General features: G+C 30.1%; 2 protein-coding genes across 2 annotated transcripts; both read right to left on the reverse strand.

Moving 5' to 3' along the window:
• Positions 1-1,949: 1,949 nt before the first annotated feature.
• On the reverse strand, positions 1,950-3,315 carry LOC129293612 (probable carboxylesterase 18). Its single transcript, XM_054931666.1, has one exon. The coding sequence runs from the start codon at positions 3,145-3,147 to the stop codon at positions 2,152-2,154; it is 996 nt and encodes a 331-aa protein (XP_054787641.1). The 5' UTR covers positions 3,148-3,315; the 3' UTR covers positions 1,950-2,151.
• A 7,508-nt stretch (positions 3,316-10,823) lies between these two features.
• On the reverse strand, positions 10,824-11,878 carry LOC129292186 (probable carboxylesterase 18). The gene has a single exon (XM_054929743.1). It carries the CDS (start codon positions 11,826-11,828, stop codon positions 10,833-10,835), a length of 996 nt encoding a protein of 331 aa, XP_054785718.1. The 5' UTR covers positions 11,829-11,878; the 3' UTR covers positions 10,824-10,832.
• Positions 11,879-12,028: the final 150 nt, after the last annotated feature.

The raw sequence follows: 12,028 nt of genomic DNA on the forward strand, positions 1-12,028 counted from the left end.
TTACTCCATGCCATTAAAATTATCAATATAAAAAAACTTTAGTTTTAAATAAAAATTGCAAGTATTAAAATTATAATTGATATAATTAATATAAGTATACATTATATTAATATAATTAATATATTTAAAATAAAAAATAATATATATAATATTCGGGACGGGACGTCCCGATGGTAATCCCGTGTCCCGTCCCGTCTCGAACCCCTTTCTGCCCCGTCTCGTAAAGTCTCGTCTCGATTATTTTCAGGCCAGGACAAGACCCGTCCAGATATGATCGGGACGATACCGGATCAGTCGAGACGGGTCCAGACTGAACACCCCTATATAGGATAAAGTCTGTAAATCTGTAGGGATTATTTTGAAATTTCTTAAATTACGGGGATCACAGAGATTTAAAATGGAAAACCGTAGGGATCAAATTATCAATTGCCCCCTTGCTCAAGTGCTTGCAAACTTTGTCCACATTAGATTGCAGTATATTATTTGTATTAACTCGCTTATAAAAGTAACCTTCCATAAATTTCGCATGTGAAGAAGAAATGTTAAGTTTTATGGTCTATTCAAAACGTGAGAACTCTGACGCTGCTATAAAAAAGCCCTAAAAAAAAAACAAGTGCATTAACAAAACTACCATTTAACGCATAAAAGTTATATAATCAAATCTCATTATTAATGTAAAAATTTTGTTAAGTAATTTAAAAATACATTTATAAATGTTCTTTGAGTCTAGAGTTATGCTCTGCATTCACTTAAACTTTCTTTTTATAAAAGAAAACAATCATTTAAAGAAAAAGATAATATTTAATGACATTAACTCTGTAATAATAATGTTAAATTGTAAACACAAGAATCTAGTTTAATAAATAAAATGAATAAAAATTAAAATGAGAAATTTTTTCATAAATATTAAGTAGTTTGTATTTTAAATTAATACTCCATTCGTTCAAAAATATAAGACATTTTTAATTAAATTTTACTATTTAATAAAGTAGTTACTTGTCTTCAAACTAATATTATTTTTTTATATTTATTCCTATTTAATAAAATGTTTTACCTTAAAGTAAATACAAAATAATTTACTTAACAGGGATGCTTTTGAAAAAAGTAATAATTATACATTGAAATACTAAAAATATCTTATACTTTTTAATATCCAACCTCACAAAAAATAATTTATATTTTTTAATAAAGAGAGTAATAATTTTTAAAAAATAATTTATATTTTAGACCGTTTCCCCATTTTTTATATTTTATAAACTCACATAAAGTGTGGCAATATGAAATAATGAAACAGATATTGGATGGCCCAAAAAAAAAAAATAAGAAATTACCAAGTAGGTATTGGTTGGCATACTTACCAACTACTCCCTCAATTCTTAATAAATGTAAAAAATTCTTCCTCCATCTTTTTATATAAAATATTTTGCTTTTAATTAAAAACATAACAACATTTTAATTTTACTTTTAATTATTATAAATAAAAAATAATTTTTTAAAATAAATTAATAAGAGTATTTATCTTTTTTTTAATTTAATGAAGATATAATAATTCATTCATTAAAAAATATACTAACATTTTTTTATATTTAAAAATAAAAAATTTTTAAAAAATTTTTATATATTAGAATGGAAGGAGTAATTTATTTTATAATTATTATGAAATGATAGTTATATTATCAAAATTATTAAAAATAGTTTATTTTTAAAATTTGTCTTAAGGATCGAACAGAGTGCACAATAAAAGCTAGGAATTCAATTTATTGTAGGTTACAGGGCGAAAAGGACGAAAAAGACCTTGAAACGAAAATCCTACAACTAATTGAAGACATGGATGCTCCATCAACCGGTAAAAGCGGTTGCATTAATTAGCTTAATCAAAGGTCTCCGATGTTACTAACATATCGTTTAAATCAATGGTTTTAATCCCTTTTCTCACCAAGACTGTACAATTATTGCACATCTAAACTTCAATTTCTATATACTTTCACATTCATAAAATTGCCATGATGTGGTGGCAACAAGACTGAGGAGGAGGAAGATACAAGGGAAAACACATGATAAACATCGAAAAATACATAATTAAAGAACAAAAACAAAGACATGTTTATATGAAGAGAACCATCAAAGATAAACTCGATCCGACCAGTTTCGTTACAATTTGGACACGCGCTTGTTGATAAAATCTCTCACTTCAGAAATTAACTGTGAAGCCTCGGGCAATTCTGGAAATACATAAAATGCATGAATGCTGTCTGGATACTCGATCAATTCAGCCTCTTTCCCTGATTTCTTTAACCACTCGTAGTACCTCCTCTGCCAATCCTGCAACGGGTCAAAACCACCCACGAACACGATCGTATCCGGATAATCCATCCCCGATATATCCACCGCATTCGGCCCGCTCACGTTAACCGCCTCGTGGTCTCGGTTGGATCCGTCCGGCAGCAGCACCTTCCATATCCAATCGGTCCTCTCGACTGAAACCAGCGGGGCTTTTGGAAGTCGGGTCTCGGATTCGGTCCTCTCCTCTCCTCCGAAAAATGGCTGGATCGAAATCTGCCCAATAACCCGCACTTTCCGGAGCCTGTTCCGGCAGACCCTAACTGCCACGTTATGGGCCAAGTTCCCGCCGGCACTATCACCGGCCAAGAAGCACTTCGACAAATCAGCACTATCGGGCAAATCGCCACCGTCTTGGTCGAGGAATTGGAGGACGTCAAACCCGTCGTCGTATTGAGCAGGATACCGATGTTCCGGGATGAGCCGGTAGTTCACAGAGATTACAATAGCGGGACACTTACGAGCGAACAGTCTGCAAACGGCGTCGTACGAGAAGGAAGCGGCTGACAGATACGTGAACCCACCACCGTGGAAGAAAACAATGACGGGAAGAGACGAAGAAGCGGTGACCAAAGTGGGTGTGAAAAGCCTGAACCAGAGATTTCGAGAGGGGTCGACGGTAACGTCGGAGGATTTAACACCTTTAATGGGTTTTGGATTGGGGCTGGTTTTGAGGTCGAAGAAGTTCATGACTCGGCGGTTGAGGGTACCGTCGGAACGGCGAACGGCATCGGTGACTGCAGAAACAAGGGAGAGCGAGAGGTGGGTCTTCCATGGAAGGATGGGCTTGGAGGTTGAAGAAGGCATGAGAGAGCGTTGGGTGCGAGCGAGAGTGAAGAAGCAGCGAAAGAGTGATTCTAAAGAAAAGTGAGAGATGTTCCGTTGAGGAGGAGCAAGTTGTGGTTGAGGCTTCGGCAGAAAATAGAAATAATCAATGAGGCTGTTGTGCGTTGACTGGACGCCTTGCTTGGAAACCAGACAGACTTTTTTCTTTTTCTTTTTTTGGGGAAGAAAAAGCTAAACAGAATTGCTACAGTTGGATATTGTCAAAATGTTTTGAAATTGAAAATAAGAGAGGGAATGACAAATAAATATCGCAAAAAATGGCAAATAAATATCTACTTTGAACTCGCTCGTGACATATCTAACGTACCTTTTTGGGCAAAATTAAGTTTTTGAGTTTGAGTGAAATAATTAAAAGCATAATTGTTAACAACAAGGCTTCTTATCTTTATAACCATACTCGTATTATTAGCAATTTTAGCTTAGATTTAACAAACAGGTTTTCTATTATTTTATAGGGGGTTAGAAATGTAATTTTAAAAAAATCATGACAGATAAATTTCTAAGAATTTCTGAGTAATTATCATATTTTGTGGTATTATTATGCCATTTGCCTGTTTTGGAGAATTTATTTATAATTTTTTCTTTAATATATAAATAAATTATTAATATTTCATCAATATCGATATTAATAGAAAATATAAAATCTATAACACTAAATACTACTATTTATAAGTAATTAATAATACTTCTTATCTTTTAATTTAAATCTCATACCATGCATAGGTTCAACTCTGTCTCTGGTCAAGTTTTTATATATTTAGCATATAGGATATGTTGTTGGTACGTCGAATATAGGATGTGTTAACTATTTGTAAATCACGAATAAGATAATTCATTAGAAATATTTTACTATTTTATATTTTTGATTTTGCTTTTTATTAATTTTACTTTTCTTGCGAGGAAAATTTGTGATGACCTGATTTTGAGGGCTAAGGATTACATACATGGTTTAAAGAGTATTCAATAAAAGTATTTTAATTATTTACCATCGAGGTATTTGTATTAGAATCGAATCTATTTGTTGGCGTTATAGTATTATAATTATAAATTTATAATTATAATATAAAAAATATCTGAATATATACAAAATTAATTAAATATAAATATACAATAATTACACTTTTAATAAATATTTTCATATGCATCGTATTCAGACTTTGTTTTTAAAATTAAAATTAACCAGAGTTAGAGACTAGACAAATAGGACAAAGGGAAAGAATTAGGAATTGAATCACTTGTCAAGCATTAATTTATTGATGCTTTAGTTATGGAATAATAACATTTATTTTGGCAAAGTATTTTTTCACTCAATGCTAGATTTATATTCCGAGGATATAGCATTGTGAAGGATGAGAACTAAGGAAGGATGGGAGATGACGTTTATGTTCCAAGAGATCAGTTTAATTAATGTAGATTTAAAAAAAATATTAAAAATAGTTGCAAATATACAATTAAAAAGTTAAAAAAATGAGAATTTTACTTGCAAATAAGATATAGGTTTCTTAAATCATTGCTAATGGATTGCTCTTATATTTATAATTGTCCCTGAAAAAATATAAGATACTTTTTAAATAAAATGTTTAAACATACAAGACATTTTTCATCTTTTAAGATGTAATTAATGATATTTAAAAAAAATCTTAAATAAGGAGTACAATTAATAATGTTTTGTAATCGATATATAATATTAAATAAAAATAAATATAAAAAAAGTATGCAATTTTAAAAACAATGAACTACCCATCAAGTGGTGTAATCTAGTTACAATCTAATTGTAAATAAACTAAACTTTAGAGACCTCACCATCAATGGGCCAAAAAAAGATTTTGATCTTAACTTAACAAAATTTATAGCTAAAACTTTCTCCCAATAAATTTCTTTTAAAATTTCAAATAGAATTTTTCAAAATCATCAAACTATTTTAGTTGTTTTTTTTTTAATGAAATCCTCAAAACATAACTCTTCAAAAACTAAAGCGTCTATGTTGTATAAGAAAAATCTAAAATCTCCATGACAAGATATATCATGGGATAAAAATGAAGTAATTTTAGTTAGTTAAATGTTAATTAAGCTTATACACCTATTGGAAAGGAGTTATATATCTAATATATTTTTCACCAACAAAATTAAATAAGTGAATTTTATATTAAAAAAGAAGTTAAAAGTGTTGTATGAATTAGATTTTAAATGTAGGTACATGGTGAATTGGTCAACAAGTGGGTATGGGGCAGCCCACGGGGGTAGATGGAGGTTGGAGGCTTTGAAAGTGATGAGTGAATAGGGATGGTTGGATTTGGTTATGTCATGTAAGCCATGCTTGAGACATAATGGATCGAGCATGGTATTAAAATTTAATTTGTCTTATTAACTAAATTGAGAATTTTGAATGGATTTTTTTTTTCTTTTATTGCTGATTCTAGATCAATATCATTTTAAATTTAGCAAAGATAGCAGTCTTTCAAATTTATATTTTAGTAACTTTATTTTGTTAAATTATTTATAGTTTATATATATATATATGAGTGTTTTAATTACTTGTGGATTAATACTTTTTTATTTTAATATTATTTTTTTAGAATTATATATATTTATATATGAATATTTTTATATATTTTAATTAAACTATATTATTTTTATGTGAATAGCTTGACCCGATTTGACCATTAATTTTTAAATCATTGTCTCAATTGATTTAATCATCGGTTCAATTTTAGTGAAAGGGTGCGAGAAGGATGAGGAAATGTCAAATGTTTATTTTGTTTTTAAGTTAAATAAAATTACTGAACTTAGAATAAGATTAAAAAGACTCATACACTTATTCATAGTTGATGATTGTATTGTGGTGTCATGCCAGGTAAAGGCATTCAAAACTGATCCAAACCGAAAGAAACTGATCAAAACCGAATAATAATCAAGTTTGCTTTGGTTTTTATGGTATGAGAATCGACTGGTTTGGTTCAAGTTCAGTTTTGAGTGCAAGAAACCGAACCAAACTGAGCCAAACTTGATTAAAAAATATTATTTATTTATTTATTTATAAAATATATAACCATCTATCTACTAAAAGCATTTTGTTTTGAATTTTTATAGTAATAGATAAATATTTTTAAAGGACTTAAATGAAAATACATAATATTAAATAATTATAATAATCATGCCATGACTATTATTTAATTATTTACAACTTAAAAGCTTGAGTATTCAATTTATCTACAAAAAATATTTATTTTAAATTTTGTATAATAAGTTTTTTTATTATTTATTAAAATATAGACACATAGAGAAACATTTTCAAAGGACTTAAATGGAAATACATAATCTTAAATAATTTTAATCTTAAAAATTTATATCAATTTTTATAATTAATTATCATTATCACATTAAAATTTTATTATATTTTTATACCTCTATTTATGAAAAAAAGGAGCCAAAAAGAATTAGATTTAATTTTAATACTTAGTACTATTATGAAAATGAAAAAAAGGAAAAAAAATAAATAAGTGCATTAAAACCCGATCCAAGCCTTAACCAAATCGAAGTAAATTAAAAATTAAATCAAATTAAACCGAACTTCATAAAATTCAATCAAATTTTAATTATAAGTAAATCAAATGATCTGACTCAGTTTGATTTTTGGCCAAAATCAAATCCAACTGAGCTTATAAAAACCTCCAGTGCCAGGTCACAATGCTAAAGGGAAGCATGTGAGGGTAGATGGCAGATAACAGCCGATATGAAATGGGGGATATGAAATGGGGGTTACAACTGATTCAACAAGTTAGGCACGCACATTAATATTCTCTTGAATTCTTTTTTCTTATCAATTAATTATTGATATTTTTATTTTGAATTTTATTCATTTTTTCATTCAAAACAAAATAATTAGATCCCGCTTGAAATGATGAATTTATATTTTGAATTTAAAATTTATGTACTAAAATTATTCCTTGCATTGTAAGAAAATGCCACGCCAGTAATTATCTTGCTTGCATGACACATATTTAAATAGTATTGAAAGATTATGGTTGAGATTTGAAATAATTATCGTAAATTAGGTATCATAATTCCAAATAAATTATAATAAAATTTTGTTTTAAATTGTTATTCATGAAATTTTATGTATCTCAACGATATCACGATATAAATCATTACTAATCCACACATATATATTTTTTGGGGCAACCCAATCGAAACATATCATTACTTGCCCATCAATCAATCTAATAATAAATAAATACTAATACTAGTAAAATGTCAGCCATAGCAATTTCTATATGCGCCGGTGACGTCTGATGATTCAAATCTAGGCTGTTGAAGTTTGGGCCTTGTTTCTTTCATCGTTTTTTTATTTCCCCAAATTACGCTCTACGTGATTAGTGTGTGCGTGTGCGTGCATATATAAAGCTTTCGTGATTCCTTTCCTTTTGGAAAATCACACTCGGGTCCCTTGGCATTAGCCAAGAGATAATTTCAGGGAAAGGTGGTTTTGGATCGTGATTTAAAAATCAGGCCAAATTGAACGATCAGATCAGTCTAACCATCAACTAATCATAATTTTAATTTGATTAGCATGTAAAAATTATTTTGGAAGTGACTTGGGTTGAGCCATTTTAGATCGGCGATCGAACTGAAAATCGAATTTGGTTTTTAAAAATTGAACTATTTAATTTTTTTAACAAATTATGTTAATTATTTAACATTATGTTGTATCATGTGACTTGTTAAGTCATAATAAGTTTAAAATATTTAATTTTAATTTTAAATTAATTAGCAATTTTATATTTATTTTTTATATTAAATTATTATATACATAAAAATTTTTTTAATTTAATTATGATGTCATTGGTTTAACTATTGATCCAATTCAATTGAACCATACAAACCATGAACCATTGATCTTTCTGATTCCATTCTAAAAACATTGGTCTTGGAAGGATTAGAACCTATAACTATATGTTTACAAAAAAAAAAAAAAGTGAACCACTAGGCTATTAAAGCCTTTTATTTATATATATATATATATATATATATTAAACTTGAAGGGAAAATGTTGATGAAATAGAATTTAGTAGTCAATAATATTTAAGGTGATTGTTATTTATGCAAGATAACTTGTCAATGGAGAATATGCACCTTTAATAGTAAATGATGTATAAGATATTTTTTATTTGCACATGGTGACTTGTCAATAAAGAATATGCATTTTTAGTAGTCAATGATATATGAGGTACTTGTTATTCATGTAGGGTAATTTGTCAATGGAGAATATACACCTATCTTTTTATTCGTGCGGGATGATTTATCAATGAAAAATATACACAATTAGTAGTTAATGATGTTTAGAATAGTTGTTATTAACGTAGGATGACTTGTTAATAGAGAATATGTACCTTTAATAATCAATCATGTATAAAATACTCGTTATTTGTACAAGGTGACTTGTTAATAAAAAATATGTACAATTAGTAATTAATAATTTTTAAGGCAATTGTCATTTGTACAAGGTGGCTTGTTAGTGAAGAATATGCATGATGCATAAGGTACATTGTGCATATTTTTCATTGTACATACACTAGTCAACAATGTATAAGATACATTATACGAGTACATCATTAATTATTAAATATGCATATTCTTTATTAATAAGTCACTTAGCATAAATAACCATTATTTTAAATATTATCAACAAGTTAAATTTTAAAGAAATGAAGATTTTAGTAAAAGAATATCAGACAATCAACTTTTGACAAGTTGATTTGAAATGTAACTAAAGAAATTAAAATCATCATCGATTTGTTGATTATTACCTAATGAATTGGTCGATTTAATTTTTTACGTAATAATTTTGATGTTAAAGTATGCCTTTAATCTTTTAAGCTTATATAAAATTTCAGTTATTTTAATTGTTGTTATTTTAAAAAATTAAATATAATATAAGAAAATATTTTATTAATATTTGAAAATTTAAAATAAAAATTTATTGTTGATAGAACAAATGTTAGAATTAAATGATTGAAAAGAAATTTTATAAAATTAAGAGAGTAAAATAAAATATTATATAAAGTTAAAAAAATAAATATATAATTTTTCCTAATTTTGACCTCTCACAAACGATCAAAGCTTTCAAGCTTGCTTGGACAATGAATGTAGCATAAATTAGCGGCGTTGGTGAGAACCTATTGTCTCATGGGTCATGAACGTTGCGTCATAAAAAAAAAAAATTGTTTTGAACCTATCCATACTGATCAATTTTTGCCTTTGGGTTAACAAGAGGCAACATAAATAATCACTTGACGCTCAGGAAGATGCCTGATTGATGCATCTAATTAATTCTTACCTTTTAAGTTTTATAAAGAGAGGAATGATCATAAACCACCTCTAAAACATGATTACCACAAACTCTTTCCAAGATCAGTTTGAGAATTTATTCATGCAAAGCAATCATGGGCTATATTACTCCAAAGAACGAATGCATGCAGAATAAATAAAGGGAGTTCAAAATGCTTACCATTCATTGTAGTGTTTATTACATATTATTAAGGTAAATTAAAGCAAGCTCTGAAACTATCATACTGATGAGGCAAATTAGAATGCACAAAGCAACCATTTCTTACTGATTGAAATAAACTATCATACTGAGTACAAGTTGACCATTGGCTGCGTACAAGTCTTGGATGTCTATCACACTATAAAATTCATATTCAAAATTCTATTCTAGAAACCGCTTCTTTATCTTGGGTTTTTAATTACCACATACCATGCTAATTATCTAGGGATTTTTTTTAAAATAAAGTATAAGGACCGGTTTAAAAATCGATATCTTCTTTTGGCCCTGTTTAATAATTGTAATCTTTAAGGGTCAAATTATCAACTTTCTTCTTGCCCAGAGGCTTTACAAACTTTATAGACATTAGATTGCAATATATTAATATATATTAAGTTTATTACAAAAGTAATCTTCTAGAAATTACTCATGTAAGAAGGAAATGCTACTTTGTATTATAATCAATTTATTCAAAACGTGCAAACTTAATTTGACGCTCCTTGGATAAAAAAGATAACATAAAAATAATAACTTGGCAATTACAATGTCAAATGCCCTTGAAAGTTCTAACATTTCTCTAAATCATCAGAAGACTTTAATCTCTTTCGGCTGCAATGTAATAAGGACAACAGACATTAGTAAAAATTTAAGAAGCACAAGTAACGCTCATGATTGTTGAAGTACGTACTCAACCTATATCAATACTCATGATTGTTGAAATATTTTTATTCTCATAATTTTATATTCTATGCACAATTAAAAAAAAACTAAACATAATATGAATTATAAAGTAGAGCCATAAGCCCATAAAATTTAAAGAGAAAATAGCAATAAAGACCGTTGAAAGAAATATATATATATATATATATCAATTCAAAATTATTTATTATCAAAACCTGAATGAATATTTATTAATTTAAATTTATTTTTTATCAATAAATATTCATTCACATTTTAACAACTCATTTTAAATTAATAACAGTTTTTTATTAAGCTTTTTTAATTTAAATTTTGATAATAATTAATATTTAATTAATATAAATTTTTTCCAACGGTTTTTAATTGCTATTTTTTTAAATTTAAACTTCAACTTATGTCATAATTACAGCTTGGACAAGCATTTATTGATGAAATCCTTGACTTGGGAAATCAGCTGTGAAGCTCCAGGCAATTCTGGATATACATAAAATGCATGAATGCTGTTTGGATGCTCGATCAATTCTGCCTCTTTCCCGGATTTCTTTAACCACTCGTAGTACCTCCTCTGCCAATCCTGCAACGGGTCAAAACCACCCACGAACACGATCGTATCCGGATAATCCATCCCCGATATATCCACCGCATTCGGTCCGCTCACGTTAACCGCTTCATGGTCTCGGTTGGACCCGTCCGGCAGCAGCACCTTCCATATCCAATCGGTCCTCTCGACTGAAATCAGCGGGACGTTAACAAGTCGGGTCTCGGATTCGGTCCTCTCCTCTCCTCCGAAAAATGGCTGGATCGAAATCTGCCCTATAACTTGCACATTCTGGAGCCTGTTCCGACAGACCCGCACGGCCACGTTATGGGCCAAGTTCCCGCCGGCACTATCACCCGCCAAGAAGCACTCCGACAAATCAGCAATATCCGGCAAAACACCGCCGTTTTGGTCGAGAAACTGGAGGACGTCAAACCCGTCGTCGTATTGAGCAGGATACCGATGTTCCGGTGTGAGTCGGTAATTCACAGAGATGACAATAGCAGCACACTTACGGGCGAGCTGTCTGCAAAGGGCGTCGTACATGAAGGAAGCGGCTGAACGATACGTGAACCCACCGCCGTGGAAGAAAACAACGACAGGGAGAGACGAAGAAGTGGTGACCGAAGTGGGTGTGAAAAGTCTGAACCAGAGGTTTCGAGTGGGGTCGACGGTAACGTCGGAGGATTTGACACCTTTAATCGGTTTTGGATTCGGGCTGGTTTTGTGGTCGACGAAGCTCATGAGACGGCGATTAAGGGTACCGTCAGGACGGCGAGCGATTTTGATGACTAAAGTGAGAAAGGAGAGTGAGAAGCGGGTCTTCCATGAAAGGATGGGCTTGGAGGTCAAGGAAGGCATGAGAGCGCGTTACGCTGATTATGGTGAAGAGTGAAGAAGCAGAAGCAACGAAAGAGATCAGATTATCTCAAAAACAGTGGAAGATTTGTTTTTTGGTCGAGGGAGACCAAGTTGTGGCTGAGGCTTAAGTAACAAGTGAGGCTGTTGCGTCATGATTCCCAAAAGGCAATTTGAACATGATGAGACAATTTTTTTTTTTA

The sequence above is a fragment of the Prosopis cineraria genome, unplaced genomic scaffold, assembly GCF_029017545.1.
Source record: "Prosopis cineraria cultivar Desert tree isolate PC_DT_omini unplaced genomic scaffold, ASM2901754v1 PC14, whole genome shotgun sequence".
NCBI lineage: Eukaryota > Viridiplantae > Streptophyta > Magnoliopsida > Fabales > Fabaceae > Prosopis > Prosopis cineraria.

Coding starts and splice junctions, on each gene's coding strand:
- LOC129293612 (XM_054931666.1), bottom strand. CDS start 3,147: ATGCCTTCTTCAACCTCCAAGCCCATCCTTCCATGGAAGACCCACCTC.
- LOC129292186 (XM_054929743.1), bottom strand. CDS start 11,828: ATGCCTTCCTTGACCTCCAAGCCCATCCTTTCATGGAAGACCCGCTTC.